This window comes from Capronia coronata (assembly GCF_000585585.1).
Source record: "Capronia coronata CBS 617.96 chromosome Unknown acBCG-supercont1.2, whole genome shotgun sequence".
Lineage (NCBI taxonomy): Eukaryota > Fungi > Ascomycota > Eurotiomycetes > Chaetothyriales > Herpotrichiellaceae > Capronia > Capronia coronata.
In genome coordinates, this window is record NW_006912894.1 from 3,574,447 (window position 1) to 3,593,540 (window position 19,094).

The window sequence follows — 19,094 nt, forward strand, 5'->3', positions numbered from 1 at the left end:
CTCCCGGTTCTCTCGGCCAATGATCTGGAAGAGCTCGATCTGGAACATCGAGCTTCAAAAGAACAAGCCTGAGAGCCACCTTGTCTTCCCTTGACATCATTCTATTTCATGTCTTCGCCAATTGACATAATCCAATGCCGCGTCGATCCCACGATAGTGGCGACCTTTGTGCCGTATTCATCCATGCAGGAGCCGGGTATCATAGTCACCAGAACGAACGAATGCACCTAACTGCTGTAAATGATGCGGCCAAAGTTGCTATGGCTGTCTTGAAGAATGGAGGCGATGCCGCTGATGCGGTCGAGATGGCAATTCGGTTACTGGAAGACAAGGAGATTACCAATGCAGGATACGGGAGCAATTTGACCATGCAAGGACAGGTTGAATGTGATGCTACCATGATGGACCACCTGGGTCGCAGCGGTGCAGTCGGGGCAATCTCACAGGTCAAAAATCCAATTGCCGTGGCTCGCCTGGTTCTCGAGGAATCCACGAAACCTCTGTCTCTACAACGCGTACCACCGAATCTTCTTGTCGGGCCCGGAGCAACCGACTTTGCAGCTGACAAAGGTGTACCTATCCTGCCTCCTGATTTCCTAGTCTCGTCAAATGCACGTCAACGTTGGGTCAGATGGAAAATAGATCTTGAAGATGCCCGGTTGAAAGAAGCTGAGGCCCAGGAGCAAGAACAAACTCACGGACAAGCTTCCATGGTCGCCCATGGATTTTCCTCCATCCCTTCTGCATCAGTCTTCGCCAGTCCTTCATCTTCCCCTTCAGCTCTTGGGCAGCCTCCAACCCTGTCAAAGTTACCTGCCATGGTTCGACCCCTGGTCGCTTCTACTGCGGACATACCGACTTTGGCACGGGTCGGAGATGACAGAACCCCCAGGCTCCCATCGCCCATGAAGACGTCGCCCAACTTTACACCAGAGCTACCCGGTTCCACCGAGCCTGGCTCAACCGATGAATCTGAAACTGCGATTGATGACAACATGCCGTGGATGACCTCGGCCTCTAAACGACAGAGATTAAATGGATCTTTCGACGGCCCAATGGGAATGAGCGACGAGGACGAGGATCCCAAAGATCAGCTCCTGGTGGGCACACAGGCAAGTTGTGAGATAACCGAGGAACGAGAAGACAACATCACCGACACAGTCGGAGCAATAGCGGTGGATTGCTTTGGTCGAATCGCAGCCGGTTCGTCTTCCGGAGGCATCGGTATGAAGCACAAAGGACGTTGTGGCCCGGCCGCTCTAGTCGGAATCGGGACCTCTGTGATCCCTGCCGATCCACAAGATCCAGCACAAACCTGCGTTGCCACTGTCACAAGTGGTACGGGAGAACACATGGTCACGACCACGGCGGCGGCCACGGCGGCCGATCGGATCTACAGTTCGGTGCGCAAGGAGAACGGGAAGCTGAAGCCGTGTAACGAGGATGAAGCCATGTATTCCGTCATCCAGCACGACTTCATGACCCACCCTGGAGTCAGCAACAGCCACTGCGCAGGCGCCATTGGCATCCTGGCGGTGAAGAAGTCCCGCGACGGCATTCACTTTTACTTTGGTCACAACACGGATTCGTTCGCCTTGGCATCGATGCACTCGGAAGAACGGAAACCGGTGTGTACCATGTCACGCAGCAAAGGTCATGGGTCGATTGCGCAGGGAGGGCGATCTACTCGAATCAAGAGCGGTCGCCTCCGTGGCTGACATGGCCAGGCAGTCTGTGCTGGGGATCGATGGCTCAGACTGGGGAAAAGGTGTCTGACCGTGCATCGCGTAAACAGAAATCGAACCGAAGCTGCGTGCCACGGAGAAAGAACGTTGCATGCAGGGCGAGGAGGCGCATGAAGATGACAGGAACCTGTGATAGAACAACAAACGTGCTACTGAGCCTGAAGGGGGCGCAAACGAGGCTGGGACACCGACAAGAGGACCCCAAGGGTGAAGGGCATATCTTTAACTATCCATGGGTCTTTAGAGACTCTCTCGTGGCCCTAGAAGAGGATACCGACCTAGATAGATGACAATCGAGACTCGAAGCTCGACTAACTATCGTTTTCTAACCAATCTCTTTCAACTCTGTCGTGTCACTTTGCAGCAGCCGAGTGCTGTTTCTTTTTGGATTTCTTGGCCACCACAACCGGTCTGGCGCCGTAGCGGCCCAGCGACAAGTGTGTGCCGCACGTCAGGCAATCGCCATTGTCGGGCACGGAGCAGAAGATACTCAGACAGATGCTGCACACGAAGCCGATGCTCACGACGTTGCGGTGGCAGAAGCAGGCGGCGCGGAAGTCGACGTCGATGCGGGTGGGCAGGATCAGATGCGCGGCCCGGGTGGAGGGAGACGGGAGCAAGGAGGCGAGAAGATAGGACAGAAAGGCCTGTGATGCCTTTGTCGTTGTTGTCGAAGAGGGAGACGTTGATGGAGTATCTGATGTTGACGTAGAGCCAGAGAGAGACGGGGATGGGGACGGGAGTTGTACAGCGATGAAGATCCCGTGTGTGGCGTCGGCTGCTTGTTGAAGAAAGACTGTTGAATTCGATGACGACGACGACGATGTAGATTGTGAATTGGATGTCGTAGTGTTCGTTGTCGAGGTGTTGTTATTGGTAGGTTGTTTTGGTGGCTGTGGTTGCTGCCCCTGTTGCGTCGGAAGAGGTAACTGCATAATATCAATTGGAATAGCCAATCTCTGACAGGCGAAAATGGCATTCATGATGGGAATGTACTGGTGCGCCAGATCCGTCGAGGGCGACACCGAGACCAACAGTATCCGCGACTGCAGGGATGAATTGGTACTCGCGTCCCCTGTGGTCGTCGTCGACGATGAAACACCACCTCCTCCACCACCCGTTGCGCCGGTGGTGGAAGTTTCCGCGACCGCGGCGGTCATGCCGATCAGCGATTCGGCGTACGCGATGGATTCGCGGTTGATGTAGCTCAGTGCTAAAGTCAATGCTCCTGCGATCATCGTGGTCGGACTTCGCGAAACGGCGTCGGGCGTGGTGCTGGAGAGGAGGGCGGTCAGGTTCTGCAGGACTTCCTCCTCGACGAGGCGGAAGGGGCGGTACTTGTTGCCTGTTTCGAGAGATGAGGGGGATGAAGAGTCGAGGTTGAGCGGCGTCTTGGAAGAGTCATGGTCGTTGTTTGCGTCGTGGGGGTTGAGTTTCAGTCGTTTCGTGGATTCGGATAAGTCGTGACGCACACCGCTAGCACCGTCGGCGGTGCGGTTGTTGGGGTCTGCGGAAGAAGAAGATGAGCGAGGTGGAGGTGGTTTCTGTTCGGTCGGCGTAGGGTAGAGCCATGTCGCTCTGTCGCAGTGGGAGGCGATCACGGCGACTTTATTGGTGTAATTTCCTGCCAGGTGGGCGTTGATGAAGACCAGGATGTTGGCGATGGCGGAGGAGAATGGGAGAGTGGAAGAGAGGAGAGACCAGGCTGCTGGGTTGGTGTCGAGGATGATGGTGAGTAGGGACGGGGCTTGGTCTATAGTAGTTAAGGCATGTCAGTGATTGATTGATTGAAAAAGAAAAGACTGAGGTCGATGATAGTGGTAGTTAGTGGTCATAGACCACAAGGCTTATTGGATGAGTGTTCTGAAGAGTACAGCCTTGTTGAGTTGTAGAGCCTTGTGCAATAGCTCGTGATGGGATGGGCTGAGTAGGGAGTGTAGTGCAGAGTAGCATGTTAGGCGTGCGGCGATTCAAGCAGATAGGACAAACGTACCATGGGAGGCTCTGCCGAAATGGTCAGAACCATCGACAGCGTTCATGTTGGAGAGTCGTGATGAAGGACAGTTTGGAAGGAGATGAGGTGGAAATGAATGATGAGATGCTCTACTCATGCAGTACTACTAGTAGGATAGTCGATGCTGCTAGTCCTTGACCCCGGAGTGCGGCCGTTTCAAGCCACTGACTGCATCAGCCACTGAGGCTGGTGCCTGCGCTGCGCTGCGCCGATTTTGTTGAAGCACTGCACTGGCATCAAAGGCACCGGGCCTACTAGCCGTCAGCCTCATCATCAGCCTCACCAGCCCTGGTACCCCAACCATGAGCCTCTACCTAAGGTAGGTCCTCTCTACCTACCAAGCCACCCTACAACATAAGTTCGCACCGCATAACGGTTATAGGTGCCTAAGGTACCTGGTAGGTAAGCACTCCTGAAGGTTGATACAATAGGCGTTCTCCTTCAACGTGGGTGTACCTACCGCCTCTTGAATGTTTGAAGGGCGCCCCTACCAAGATCTGGCGGTGCCACTTTACCTACTAGTAATAATCGATACCTAAGCGGCCGCCAAAAGCATAGCCTAAACAAGTAAGATTAGGCGCCAGTTCAGGCTTACCCGCCTTGGGATTTAAGGCACCGGCCCCTTCGGTTAGATGGTTGCCTAATAAGGTGTTTTCTGTGAGCCTAAGGCCCGGGATTTGCTGTTCTTGGGCGCTGTCAGATACCAACTTGAACCAACCAGCCAGCCAGCGGCCAACGTGGCGGGATTGAATGGATGGGAATTGACTCCTCCAAATACTAGTTACAGAGTACAACAATTGAAGGCGACGGATGCATGAACCTTGGAACAACAAATCTTGTCGCTCGTCTCGATACTAGGTAGGAAATAGATTGTATATTGCTCTGCAAGGCTCATTGATTGACTGCCCTGCGTTTACTGTTGACTGCGAAAGAGATGCTCAGTGCTCCTTATACTTCAGTTCCCTGCGTAGTACTGTAGCCATTCCATTCGCTACAAACCATTTCTTTTTCTTCAGCCATACTATTCAATTTTTCTCATCCTCGCCTCCGACCTGATTTTACGTCCCGCCAGCTCAAAAGAAAAGAGAAGAAACACAAGAGAAGAAAATACCTCCCTGTCGCCCTTCGCCCTTCGCCCTTCGTCCTCTTCTCGGATCGATATCGGCATCCCATCCCGTGTGGTCCAAGTTGCTAGCAGTCATCATCATTTAGTCTCCGTCAAATCGGTGGTGGGCGCTGTCGCTGTCGCTGTCGCTGTCGCTTTCGCTGTTGCATCCTTCAACCTCAAACCACCAAGACTCTACTTTTCTTTTCCTTCTTGTGCAAAACAAAACAATCACAATCACCGCCATTCGTCTCTGCGGAACTTGAGGAATAACTAGAGAAGACACTCGATAGTACTCGACCTTCTTACCTGTCTCTTTCGACTTCTCCCGTTCAATCCACTCGATTACTACGACCACACCGGTCGGTCGCCTCTGTGCCCGCATCTGCTTGTCCTCCTCGCCTCCTCAGCCTCACAGATTCGACGATACACCGTGACCACAACTCAAGTTGTTGTGTCACTTGCACATCCAACAACACCACATCGTCTGACCGCCAGTAATCATCAGCTCGACTTTTGATCTCCACCTACACGGCAGTACAACTTCCTTGTCCAGTGTCGCCTTCACTCACATTTACTGCCTTTGGACATTTTTTGCCCTCGTTTACGCGCCTTCGCCATCCACCTATCTTCCTCACAGGCCTGCTTCCTCAGCTCGACCATATAACTAAGCATGTCCTTCGCCTCATAAACTTCGACTCACGCTCGTGGCGACTTTGTTCCCTCGACCTCCTTCGTTACCACCGGGGGTTCCCTCCTTTACACGACTTGTCGAGTCTCGGGCAAACTTCTGTTCGCCCATCTTCTGCCAGGTCTCCTCAATGTCGACCATGGCGGCAGTTCAGCGGATGACCCGGAAACTGTCTGAAGAGCGTGCCTCGGTCTTGGCCAAAGAAGCCGTTGAATTGTCTCTGGCAGGTGACAAAACAGTATGTCTAGACGTTGTGACTCTTCAAGATCATCCATTCTCTAACACCCAACAGCAAGCTTCGAGAAAGCTCAGAGAGGCCGCCGCTCTGACTCATGACAATACGGACGTTCAAGCGGCCTTTCTGGCCATCCACAACGACCAGCTCAATTCGCCACTTCTAGACTTGTGTCGAAAATACGCACTGTACCGGGATAATCGTGCCGGAGATGAAGCCGTCAAATACTTGACCAGCCCGGAAGCCTCAAATGCTGCTCCGGCAGCGTTGGAATGTCTCCGAACGATCCTCGAGAACCAGCCGGTGCCCTCCATGTCCAACGCCCAAAATTTCATCATCGCCGAGCTTGCAAGACAATTTCCAGCTGTGCGCGAGTATTTCGCCTCGGAACTCCAAGAATCCACGACCAAATTCTTCGACAATGTCTATGACCGTGGGGACGATGCGGCTAACTGCCTTCGATCCGTCGTCCTCGATGACAAACTCTGGCCGTCTGAAGAGGTTAGACTTCGCGTGGAAGACGACCTGTTCCAGCTGTTCCTGGCCAAACTGATGGAGAGTGGCCACGACCATGATGGGAGAGCTCTCAAAGGCATCGCCCTCCTACTCATGGCCGATATGCATCGATTACAGTCCTTCGTCGACGAGGAAGCATTCGAGGCTCTCATGGGCTCCTTGGACTTGAGACTACCCGCCGACGTTCGAGGTCAAGCCACGCTCGTGCTCTCCAAATATTTTGAAGTCGCCAACGCCACCGGGCAAGAATTTCTCTACAAGTATATCACTACCCATGTTCAACGCCAGAAAGGCGACGATCTGGTCCTTGCTTTCTCTGCTGCCGCAAGTCTCTTCCCCGTCATTCCCACCATGGTGGCCGAATTATTCTTAACCGACGGCTTCCTCAGCTCCATCATGCCTCTCCTAGAAAAACATTTCAGCAGCAATGCTGTGCACGATGCTTTCCTTCTTCTCCTCAACGCCGCATGCATAGACGGTGCATGCCGCACGGCGATCGCCCAGTATTGCTCGGCTTGGTTATCACAAAAAGTCGGCAACGGCACAGGCAAACAGCCGGCAGTGGCAGCCACCGTCCTGGCAAAATTGAGGACTTCGGGCGTCAAGACCGGAGATCAGAGAGCCAACCGGGCGGATGATGATGTTAGTGAACTCGTTGATCTCTTTAAAAACACTCTAGCTGTTGAAGAAGGACGGAACGTATCTGACTCGATTGAAGGCCTTGCGTATACATCTCTGAAACCCGAGGTCAAGGAAGCCCTAGCCAAAGATCCTGCCTTTCTCAAGTCTTTGCTCGGTGCTCTCGAAGCAAATCCCGACTCTCCAGAGATCGTCGTTGGGGGGTTGAGCATCATCTCAAACCTTACCCAGTACGCCCCAGTCCTCTCAGAAGAACAGAAGAAAATCTCCCAGCTCAAGGCATATGCCAACGCCACGAAACCGGCCGATCCAAGTCCTCTGGAGAACGATGACCACGTCCGAGCCCGGTGTACTGCCGTAGTCGAGGCAGGAACCGTGGCCCTGTTGACCAAATTGAACAAGGGCAGATCTCCAGCTGCCGCCCAGCTGACGGATCGAATTCTCCTGGCCCTGTCCAGGAATTCGAAAGACAGAGGCAAGATCGCTCAGCAGGGGGCAGTGAAACTCTTAATCTCTCACGCCCAGCAAAACCTGGAGTCATCGGAGAGCGACAATACCGACGCCGCTCATGCGCTCGCCAGGATTCTAATTTCACTTAATCCAGCGCATTTATTTGCAGCCGGAGCCAGGCCAGACGTCACTGAGGCGGTACCACCACTGGTGGCACTACTGAAATCGGTTCGGAGTGAAGGTCTAAGTAATGATCAACCACGCGATTTACTCCCGGTCTTCGAAAGTCTCCTCGCGCTGACCAATCTCGCCACAGCCCCGGAGCCATATGCGGCCAACAGTATCATCAAGTCGGCCTGGGACGAGATTGAAGATCTTTTGATGGGAAACAACAAGATGATCCGACGTGCCGCCTGTGAACTGATTTGCAATTTGACAGTCATACCCACCGGGGCGGAGAAATTCGCGGATGGCTCCAAACGTGCCAACACGAGACTCCATCTTCTCGTCGCCATGGCTGACGTGGACGACCTACCGACCCGACGAGCGGCCGGTGGCGCTTTAGCCATGCTCACGGAACAGTATCCCTCCGTGGTCTCTGCTCTGCTCGACCTCGCCCGTGCTCCAGAGATTCTTTTGGATCTGTGTCAAGATGATGACCCAGCCGTGGTTCACAGGGGATTGGTCGTTGTGAGAAATCTGTTATGTGAACATGATGATGTGGAACTCGTCAACAGAGCGAAAGAAGCGTTGATCAAGAATGGTGCCGCGGAGAAGCTGAAGACGGCGCTGAAGAAGACGAAAGACCCGGCGTTGTTGCAGATCGGCGTTGACGCGCTCAAAGTCTTGGTCGGTACCAAGAAACAATGAAGAATAATGACCTTGTGTATCCGGACTGCGGTCGGCACTCAGAAGAGAGAAGCCATCACCAGAGAACCACGCCCTTATGAAGATTGTGACGGTAATAGAGAAAAGTATGCCACGCCGCCATATGCTGTTACGAAGAATTCGCTTTTTTTTTTTTTTTTTTGCATCTCTTCGGAGTTTACATGGACACGGACATGGAGAAAAGGTACTATGTGAATGGATGAAGTGCATTGGACTTCAGTGTCTGGGTTTATCAGGACGAGAGCTATTTCCATGCCTTTATCCAATTCTGTCTGCCGTTTGTTACACCTAAATCGGAATGACTGTTTACAAAGATGCGTGTTCGGAAACCAATGGATCAAAGACATTGTCATCTTGGAGCTTTGGAGTTATGGTGCATGGTGCACATCGAATAGCAATAGCGTACAGAGAGTCAAGAATCGAGGAGTTTAAATCTTTCTTTCGACTTCAAATGTCATATACTGCTCATCAAGAGTTCGATTCAGGGGGCGGATTTCGTTCCAGCATCCTCAGATTGTGATGGTTTAAGGCAACCCCTTGGGATCTAAATCTCTATTTGTGTATACAGGACATCGATTCATTCACCCATTCTCCTTCAGGATCTCGACTTTCGATCCCCCTATCGTGTCTTGTTCTCCGGCTCGTCATGTCCGGTCTCTCCCTACAGACGGGACTAAACTGGCAGCGGGCGTGCACGGGTGTGGGTATCTGGGTGTATATATCTCAGCAACAGTCAGACTCGTCAGACATAGGTATTGTTGGACAGCATTCCGAGACCATCAGACATAGATATTCTTGGACGGCATTGTGAGACCATCAAGGTTCAGTTCCAGGCGGGCTGTCAGTTTCAATCATGACTGCCCTTGAACAACGAATCACTCAACCGATCGACCACGTGGGCAAGTACTCCATTTTTCTGTTTGTGGGAGTCTTCATCTGCACGGTTAGATAGCTTGCCTCTGCAGGAGTTCCGAGTCTGAGTGTGGCTGCGAAAGAGATGCAGTTGAATTAGTGCTCCCACAAGAGCGAGGTGTCATGGTACTGCAGCTGCTTGCTCTCCATGGCAGTCTGTACTGACTAGGCAAATTGTCTGCGATCCAGTGCTCCTGGATGGAAGAATGACTGATGAGTAGGTTGTCAAACCCGCCGCTGGCTTTGACTTCCTCTTTCGATCGGTCAGGTCGGTGTATTACCTACCGGCTGGCTGGCAGTAGTAGACCGCGGAAGTCCTGCATTGTCGTCCGGCACGTTCTTGAGGTTTGTAGAGAACGGCAAGCCCAACGCCGGACTGCGACGCGGTGTCAGCCACCTTGTTTGAAGTCATATCGCACTGCGGCCTGAGATGCATGTCACTGGCATGTCATGTCCGAAAATCGACTCGATGCCATCCCTTCGCACGGGGAGGATAGAACGGCTCGCGACAGCCGTGCATTCGAATCTTCACGTCGACGTCATCCGTTCCGACTTGCACTGGTTGAGTCTTGACATTGTAGAGGGACTTGCCCGGGGCGGCTCCGCTCTTCTTCTTCGACACCGCATCGCCTGCAGGTAGCCTCGCCACTGGGGCGTGGACTTCAGAAGATGCGAGTTTCGCATCCTCCGGCGGCGCGGTTGGACCGGACGACAATTTTGATGCCGGTGCCGCGGGCGCTGCGGCACCGGTTTCCTGAAGCTGCGACTGCATGCTGCGTTGAACGGCGTTTGCCAACTGCTGTTGCTGCATCAGTCGTCGAGCCATCTCTTTCAGATCGGATATCTCCTCGCGAAGCTCGGCGTGCTCCTTCGCGTAGGTCTGGTTCTGGGATTGTAACTGTACCAGCGCGGCCTTTGATTCCCGCAGAGCAGCCTGCAACTCGGCGGAGGTCTTCTGCAACTCTTCCTCCCTTGCCATCCTTTCTTGTTCCTGCTGCTGAGAAGTGGCCTGCTTCTGTTCTGCAATGGCCAATTGTCCCTTGAGCGTGGCAATGGCAGCATCCTGTGTTGCGATCTTCCCTTGGAGATTGATGATATCGTTGAGACTGGCGTCGCTGAACTGGGTCTGGGTCTGCGTTGCGTTGCCGGGCTCTTCTTTAGGCTTCCGGCGCACAGAATAACGCAGGAAGTGCGTCGTTGCAGGCATGAGGACCAGTTCACTGCTGTCGTCGACTTGAGAAGGTCTTTTGATCTCATTGGTCTGGCCGGGTTTCTCCTCCATCAGAGGTCTACACGATGCTTGAAATCTTCGCACTTTCTCCTCGGTCGACAATGAGTTTGCATCGTCTGGAAATGGCAGTGACTCCCACTCGAGTAGAATGCTACGACCTCGGGCATGAAATGGTTTCCGATTGTTGCGGTTCTTCGCGACGATCGGTGGTGTGATGCCTGCGTTGACTGCCGCATCGAGGATCATGGTATACTCGGGGAGTCTGCGGCACCGCACACACAGATCCAGCATTCGAAATATTACCCGGGCGAGGCCGTCCATGTTTTGGGTCGCAATGGACAACGCGTGTTGAACTGACCGCCGGAGCCAGATCTTCCCTCGGTCCCAGTTGGTGTGCGAGCTGTAGTACGAGAGAAAGCTTCTGAACAGATGGTCCTTCCACATGGTGCTGTAGTCGGCCTCCTGCAGCAATGTCAACCAGCCTTCGGCTCGCTCTGGCTGTTCGCATCGGAGAGCGGCATAGATCAAGACCTGCAGGATGCCTGGGTGTAACGACACTGGGACCGGGAGATCCAATCCGTTGGCGTAGACCTTCTCCCACTTGGTCTCTAAATTCATCTGCCTGTCTGATCTTGCAATGACTTGCAGAATATGGTTCAGTGACCGCGAGTCGCATGCCTTGCCAATTTGGAAGATCATATGGAAAATGGCATCATCCGACAGAGGGAGAGTGCTGTTCTTCAGCGCAGCCGTCACATGGTAAGCCAGACTGAAACTTCCGATTTTGGAAAGGCTTCGAATGAGTCCAGTATAGGCCCAAACGGAAGGAATCTCGTCTGACTGCATGAGTGCCTTTCCAAATCCATCGATCAGGTCTGTCAGTGGGATTTTGCCTTCGTCGAAACTGTGCGTCAGCTTCCTTATGTCCTTGGTGAGAGCTCCCTTTTTGGCCTGCGCTTCGATCTGTGGCGCAACAATGAAGAGATCGTCCCATTTCTTGAGAGGTCGGATCTCTTTGCGCGTCATTTTCAACAAGTCGACCAGTTGGTTGGTATCTTGAGGGAACTGCAGATCTGTCCTGTCTAACCCATCGTCATCCGGGAACATTTCAAAGAACGGACTTGGTCCAATTCGGAGGTGAAGAAGCATCTTGATGGCGAGCATTATCGCATTCAGGCGATGATACCGGTGGAAGTTGGCCATGTCTTCGGGTGAGTACATGCGCTCTTCGGATAGTTTTGACTTCTGTTGTGCACCGCTGGGGTTTGTCACATCTTTGGAGGACTCCTTGTGGCTTAACGGGCTGGTTTCTCGATCCTCCCACATCGGCATGTCAATATCAAATTCCGTCTCTTCCTGTGGTTCTTGCACGTGGACGGCCGTTGCATAGCCTCTCCTCTGCTGGGATATCGCGCTTCCAATGGACCGTAGCTGAAGTGACCGCCATGCCTGCATCTCCCGTTGCTTGAGTTCGTCTATCTCTTCTTTGATGGTTTCAAGCTTCTCATCCCAGTCTCTCCGCTGCTTCGCCTTCCAACTCGTATCCACGATGAGGGCGGCGGCAAGGACCGGCGCTAACAAAATTGTAAAGGCATCGTTGAAGGTCGGGCGTCTTCTCAAGGGTGCCGTGGTGGTTTTCCGAATCAGTGCAGAAGCGATTGAATCAGTTGACGAGAAAGAGGGAGAGCCGCTCAATCTTGGTCGAGGGATTTGAGACCATAACGCTCTCATTTCCTCGAGCAACAACCCTCCACCCGACGAGCGACCATGGAGTTCACAAATGCAGAGAATAAAGAATGAAGTTTGCAAACCATTACCTTGGTAGGTATCGCCGTGGTGGAATGATCCCAGTTCAATTGGACGCGCTTTGAAAGCTTGGAAGCTATCACGTGATCAGGGATGCGAAATATGGATTTGGTCTGACAAGAGGGATTACTCAATTCCACCATTTACAAGTCCCAGTTGTAACTGCACATCTGGGTCAGACGAGATACATTTTGGGTAGCGCTATTACTGACCCCAGACACCCAGTACTACTAGTACTAATACTACACTGAAGTCATACTTGGTTGAAACCCAAGTTGTTCCATTATCTACCTAGGTACCTACTGTCTACTCTTCTGAGTGCCAGCTTGCTTCTGTCACCAGATGCGAGCTATCTATACGTAATATGAATGGCTGCCAGGAGCCGAATCCTCGGTGAGGGCAGAGAACATGACAAGAAAGACGATGCTTTCATCCCCCGGCGCTCGAATCCACGTTCGTTTCTCAGTCGCCTGAAACCCTTTCGTCGCAGGCGTGTGGTCCTTCTACTGCTGGCAGTATGGGCGCTCTACCTGTTTTTCAAACACATACCGACGGACCTGCCTCCTACCTCCGAGCGTTATGATCTCCGCTACGGACGACTGCATCCAGGACTACCTGGGCCGAAAGCATGGGGATCTCAAGAACAGCACACAGAAGGAACTGGCGCGAGTTCTCACACCTATGATGGACCCATCAAGTTCTACGGCCTGCCCAAGACATTGCGCGGCAGAGTCTATATTCCCGACTCGAAAGGAAACGTCTTGTTCGCCGTCTCGAGGTTGGAAAGCATCGCGCGAATCCTCCCTGTGGCCTGTTCTATGGCACATCACAACCGTACTCACGTCCATCTCGCTTTTATGGGCCGCCAGTATGCAGAGATGGAGGACATCAGGAAATTCAATGGAATACCCGAGAATGAGTGTGGTATAACGGTCCATGATGCGCGGCCCGACCTCTCAGCGCAGTCGTCAGAAAAGAGGCTGCGCGTCAGTGCTGGCGCAAGCTTGGGACACATTCACGCTACCATGACCTTGCAGGCAGTGCTCGCTGGAGACACTGACTATGAGGATGCATGGCTCTTGGAGGGACTGAGGGACAAGATCAATGCACTAGATCTGTCGCTTATTCCTCTTCCTGCGGGTGGTCTCGGGGCCGTTTCGTGGATCTCGAACTTGGATGCGCCCGCGCTCAAGCAGTCAAACAAGGTCAATGTCGACATCATCATCCAGGCTCCGCCTGAATCTTCAGCCTCCTTGATCAGGCTCTTGCGGTCCATCAAGGATGCCGACTATACTAGCTGGAAATTACCGCGGATCATCATCGAACTCCCTGCGCATGTCGACCCATTCCTCGGCGAATATCTATCCAAATTTCGATGGCCCCCCGATGCTAGAGGAAGCGATTCTAGGCTTATCATCCGGCATAGAATCGATGCCAACTTCATCTCACCTGAACGGGCCGCTCTGCAGACCGTGGAATCGTTCTATCCTTTGTCGCCCAGTGAATCCTATGTCTTGGTGCTGTCGCCTAGGGTGGAATTGTCCTCGGGTTATTTCCAGTTTTTGATGCATACCATACTCGAATACAGATTTGCATCAGGGCACGGTGAGCTGGGGCAGCATCTTTGCGGCATCTCGTTGGAGTTGCCAACCTATGCTCCTGATATGGAGACCAAGGCGCCCTGGGAGTCAGGCCCTGTTTCAGAGCCACTCGTGCTTTGGCAAGCACCATCATCAAATGCAGGGCTGTATTTTGGTGATCGGTGGGTGGAGCTGCACACTTTCTTGTCTCATCGAGTCCAGGTCGATTCGGCTTTCACCCAGAGGGCGAAATCAACCCCGCGTCTTTCCCGCGAATATCCCGCGTGGCTTCAGAATGTCCTAGAGTTGATGCAAACCCGCAACTACTACATGATGTATCCCGCGTTCGCCCTCAAAGAAGGGCTGTCGCCTGTGACGGTCCATCGTGAGCTGCATCAACTGCCGGAAGAATATATGAATGACGTGCAAGACTCGGATGAGTCCTTGATGCAACAAAAGCCAAGCGGCATTCTGGCAGAAGACCAACCACTTACCGCGGCCGACGAGATCGAACGGCTGATGCAAAAAGAGAAACAGGTGTATATCGATTCCATCGTCGCTCCGTTGCTCGCCGCGATGAGTGTCGGACAGCCAAAAGAGGGCTCTACAGAGGCGTCGGACATACCATTAATATCGTTTGACGGGCAAAGGGTCGGCTGGGAAGAATCGCGGACAGCCTCGTGGAAATTTGCCGAAGATTTTGCAGCGTCCGTTGGGGGATGTGCCCATTATGATCCCACCAAGAAAGAGAACGACAACGTGGAGTCGTTGTTCTGCCTAGATCTCAGCGAGACCGGCTGAGAAGGGACGATGCTGGAGGGGGCTAATATGTGGGTTTTGTATTTCACCTCTTGAGATACATTGAGCTTCTAAGACGAACGTCTGTTGCGGTCAAAGCAGGATGCAAGAGATCTTGCAGTATTGTATTCTCCACGTAGAGCAACAGCCGACTGTTTCTACAGCCAAAATAACTGTTGGTGTATGAGTGCAGTTGCTTGCTCGACATAAGATCCCTGGCATGGCCGCAGGATGGTGCAGAACGGCACGGTGCCTGGGGTTGGCATTAGTCCGGACGACGCTGTCAAGCGTCTATCAGAGGGGTTCTAGGCTTGGAGCTTGGAACGGTAGCTGATATGGATCCATGTCGAGATACGGGAGGCTCGTGGACGGCAGGTCGATCAGCGAGGGATCGAAGATCAAGAGGTAGAGTTCTGGGTGGAGCGTGTCAGAGGCTCGGGAGGCGTAGGGCCTAAAGATCGGTTAATCAGGGTGGCTGAGGCATGTTATCGCAGATGCTGAGGATGAGAAGAGTAGGTGCTGTATAGACAGTACTATACCCTTGAGCTGTAGGGCGTCAAGATCATGGGTGTTGATGTTGAGCGGCACTGCCCCTTATGCAGCTCTGTCTCGATGCGATAGGTGTGTATGTGTGTGTGTGTGTGTGTGTGTGTGTGTGTGTGTGTGTTTGTCAGGATGCTAAATACAAAGTATGCATGTAGCCACCCACCGTCAACACCATCACCATCATCATCGCCGCCGCAGCTGTTGACCAGAGGAAGCAGCTAAGGCTTCAACCATGCCGCTACCCACCAGCCTTAGCCCGCATCAGCCCGTATCAGCCCCTGCTCGCCTACCCGTCATCTCGCTCCAACTGCCCAACTACTGTCCTACTGTCCATGCCGGTCGCCAGCCTGCATCAACACTGACCAACTGCAGACTGCAGACTGCAGACTGCGCTCGTCCCGTTCTGCCCCTCCATCGTCCCTCCAACATCTCTCCCACCGTTGACTCTCTCTGTCTCTCTCTCTATACCAACGCTTCTGCGAGTCCACATTAGCACCCTCTGTCCATGTCAACTGTACTTTGCATATCCGAACACGCCATCGCCGCCCTCTATCTCCTCGTCCTCCTCGTCCTCCTCATGTTAACGCCCGCGCTACTGCATTCAATTGCAGGCGTTTGACATCCCCGGCCTGCTACTACATGCACACCATGGCCACGACCCCTCCACTTCTATCCAGCTCGACCACTCCCATGGTCCACACCACCTACACCTCGTCGCCCTTGTTCAACCACCCGAGCCGCCTTGATGGAGCTCATACCACAGCCCTGGCCCTGGCTCTGGTCCCCCGGCACGATTGAGCCCTTTGCTTGGGCCTCCTTCTGGCCTAGGCTCGACCTTCGAACAAGTGCCTGCCCCACCATCCATCCATCCCTCCTCCAGAGTCTCGTCGGTGGACCTACTCTGGTCCCTCTCCAGACGTCGAGCGGTGGTGAACAATACTGACGTCCATTGCTTTTCTATCTGATACACTTCTCCGCGAAACCAGCCAGCTCGGTTCATCTTGTGGCATACTACGCCATCAGAATCCCTTTCCCAGCCTCCGACGATCGAGCCTGCCGTCTACAACTGGTCGTGACTGTCAACGGGCGAGGACTTGTGGTATCTTGCAAAGCAAAGCATTCCTCTGCAGTTGTCCCAAGTATTTGTCTCTACCCTTGGTGATCAAAGCACTTGGACACTCTTGAGGTTGCTTCCCCAGAACTTCTGCCATTTCTTTGGGCCCCAGGTCCTGCACTCAGCCTTCCATAATACTGCTGGCGGCTCACTTCACGTACCTCCCAAGAGGGCCCCTCCTATATACCGGTCATCCAGCAAGTCTGGCAAGAACTCCTGTCCACGCAGGATGAGCCTCCGAGACATCGCTGGCGACATCTGATCAAAACCCCTTCTGTCGACTGATAGCCTTGAGGAAAATGGCAACTATTGTCGTTCAGCAACAATCCCCGGTTCGACAGCCAACTCCCCCGCCACTTGCCCCGACAATACCATTGCATCAACCTCGACCATCAACACCCGTTCCTAACAAACATCTCCCTTACTGTCCTCCAGGACCGGTCCCTGCACAGTCCCAAATCACTCCCCCCAACTCCCCTCCGCTCAGACAGGTCGCTTCGAAGCCGACGTCGCTCCTTCATCCTCCTCACGACTATCCAAAGCTATGCAATTCCCCACCCATCTATGGCATCAATGCACAGAGCCTAGCCGAAGCCCTTGAGCACTATGCTTCTCAGCCCCTCCCCAATCCATCTGCAGTGTTCCCGTGGCTGCACGGGCTCCACCCCGAGAACCACATCCAGTTGGCCTTCTTTGTGGCAAGGAAGAAGTCGTTGCGAAGGATTCCAAAGTGTTTCCGGGGCATAACCATCATAAAAGCAGGGGGAGACCTCACTCGGTCGCGGATAAAAGGTGCTGTGGCGCCCGACGAGATCCTCAACCTATCCGACAGCAATGGACATGGCTTTTTGGAATGCGACCCTCGAGAGGGTTTCTCTGTGCGCAACTTCCACATCCAAGCTGCCAAAATGGCTTTGGTATCCGACATTGTTATATACGGCGACGAAGATACCGACCACCGCATCATCAAATCTATCGCTGAGCGGACCGCGTCTGTCCAAAGACGATGGCGGAAGGAGTTGGAGAATATGGGGCAATGTCCTGAGACGTACCATACCTTCGTCCTGACTGTACCCTTTGAAGATTTTGAACGCCGATATCCCGAGCTGGTGGCCATCGACTCCCAGGGAAAGTTTACAGATCATACCTTAGACTTTGTCCAACAAGAGAGGCGAGAAATGTGCGCCATGTCCAAAGCATCGGAGATTTCTCAGGGTGTATTCCAAGGTCCGACTCCTGGAGCCTCCACAGACCCACCGTCGACCATTGATGATCCCACCTATGATCTTTACGTGGAAGCCAGCGACCATGCATCGCTTCCGGACGATAAGTTGCTGGATGCCAAATCAAGCGAGCTGCACGATCGCGATGATGACGAACCTGTCCATCTTGTCTTTCCAAGTTCCGGAAGTGTTTTGCCCCCTTCTTGGTCTTATGCTGAAGTTGCCGGGATACTCCGCATGTGTCGATGGCTGTACAAGTTGACACATGCCACCGAGCCAGTCCAGAGTACGAAAGACAAAGATGGCGACATTCGGATGTCTGAATTAACGCCTCGGTCACGTCGGGTCTTGTTGCATTGTGCAGATGGGTACACTGAGACGTCCATGTTGGCGGTCGCGTACTTCATGTATGCGGAAGGCGTTTCTGTCCACGAGGCATGGATACGGCTGCACTCTGAGAAGAAGCGAAACTTCTTCGCCTACCCTTCCGATGTTGCTCTGTTGACTGCTATCCAAGACCGCCTCCTGCGGGAAAGTCCAAAGTTTATCGACGCAAAACCTCCGTCAATAGTGGCGCCATCCTGGGTATCGAAATTCGATGGTAGCCTCCCAAGCCGCATCCTGCCCTATATGTACTTGGGGAATCTCAACCATGCAAATAACCCAGAAATGCTTCGACTGTTGGGGATCCGTCGTATCCTCAGTGTCGGAGAACCGGTGTCATGGTCAGAAATGGAAATGCAGTCTTGGGGTCGTGAAAACCTCCTTATGGTTGACCGGGTGCAAGATAATGGAATCGATGAACTTACTCTTGAGATGGAGCGTTGTTTGGAGTTTATTGGTAAGCGAACTCCCACCAAGACCAACCGTATGCAAAGACTCACGCTTGTGAAGGCAGGGGTCGTTCCGATGGCACAGCGACGCTGGTGCATTGTCGTGTGGGAGTCAGCCGATCTGCCACCATCTGCATTGCAGAAGTCATGGCCCGTCTAGGGTTAAGCTTCCCTCGAGCATAGTAGGTACCTCTTTTACGCCTCAAAAAGTGTATTGACTGACCTGCGCAGTTGCTTTGTGCGGGCCCGGCGCCTGAATGTCATCATTCAGCCACATCTGAAGTTTGTGTATGAATTGATGAAGTGGGATGAATATCAACAAGAGAAGCGAGGCGTCCCGGCTAGGCGAGAACTCGAGTGGGCGACAGTGGCCAGAGAAATCGCTGCCATGAATAAACCCTATGCGCGGAACTGACCCTCGATATGCCACAGACGCAAAGCATTTGTGCAACTAGATCTGGCCAACTTGGGCTCGCGGGAGCCAAAGAGACATGTTGATTCTGAGAGAGATGTTGCGTACGACGAGATGAACTTGATGAATGAAGCGGTAATGCAATTGTATCGATGTTGACGACAATGACATGGACTATGGATGAACGTGAGCTATGAGTATCTTTGGACGAGCAACACCTGGCTGGGTTTGATACAGAGGGGGTGCTCATGATACCGGAGTATTTGGGGGCCCTTTGCTCTGATGTGGGAGTGTGGTGGGCTGGACCTGAAAGGATATTGCGAAACCGAATGAATATGTTATGTATGTATGTTCCC

The 19,094-nt window shown here is 53.1% G+C and overlaps 6 protein-coding genes across 6 annotated transcripts; 4 read left to right on the plus strand and 2 right to left on the minus strand.

Annotated features, from left to right (window-relative positions):
• Positions 1-134: 134 nt before the first annotated feature.
• On the plus strand, positions 135-1,718 carry A1O1_02965 (uncharacterized protein; the record flags this gene model as incomplete). Its single annotated transcript, XM_007723873.1, has 1 exon — positions 135-1,718. One exon carries the CDS (start codon positions 135-137, stop codon positions 1,716-1,718), a length of 1,584 nt encoding a protein of 527 aa, XP_007722063.1.
• Positions 1,719-2,098: 380 nt separating this feature from the next.
• Positions 2,099-3,784, minus strand: A1O1_02966 (uncharacterized protein; the record flags this gene model as incomplete). The annotated part of the gene is made up of 2 exons (XM_007723874.1): positions 2,099-3,498; positions 3,739-3,784. 2 exons carry the CDS (start codon positions 3,782-3,784, stop codon positions 2,099-2,101), a joined length of 1,446 nt encoding a protein of 481 aa, XP_007722064.1.
• A 1,910-nt stretch (positions 3,785-5,694) lies between these two features.
• Positions 5,695-8,265, plus strand: A1O1_02967 (uncharacterized protein; the record flags this gene model as incomplete). The annotated part of the gene is made up of 2 exons (XM_007723875.1): positions 5,695-5,793; positions 5,848-8,265. The coding sequence occupies 2 exons, from the start codon at positions 5,695-5,697 to the stop codon at positions 8,263-8,265; spliced, it is 2,517 nt and encodes an 838-aa protein (XP_007722065.1).
• A 1,378-nt stretch (positions 8,266-9,643) lies between these two features.
• A1O1_02968 (uncharacterized protein) lies at positions 9,644-12,157 on the minus strand (the record flags this gene model as incomplete). Its single annotated transcript, XM_007723876.1, has 1 exon — positions 9,644-12,157. The coding sequence occupies one exon, from the start codon at positions 12,155-12,157 to the stop codon at positions 9,644-9,646; it is 2,514 nt and encodes an 837-aa protein (XP_007722066.1).
• Positions 12,158-12,600: 443 nt separating this feature from the next.
• Positions 12,601-14,613, plus strand: A1O1_02969 (uncharacterized protein; the record flags this gene model as incomplete). Its single annotated transcript, XM_007723877.1, has 1 exon — positions 12,601-14,613. One exon carries the CDS (start codon positions 12,601-12,603, stop codon positions 14,611-14,613), a length of 2,013 nt encoding a protein of 670 aa, XP_007722067.1.
• Positions 14,614-16,569: 1,956 nt separating this feature from the next.
• On the plus strand, positions 16,570-18,741 carry A1O1_02970 (uncharacterized protein; the record flags this gene model as incomplete). Its single annotated transcript, XM_007723878.1, has 3 exons — positions 16,570-18,334; positions 18,388-18,508; positions 18,558-18,741. 3 exons carry the CDS (start codon positions 16,570-16,572, stop codon positions 18,739-18,741), a joined length of 2,070 nt encoding a protein of 689 aa, XP_007722068.1.
• Positions 18,742-19,094: the final 353 nt, after the last annotated feature.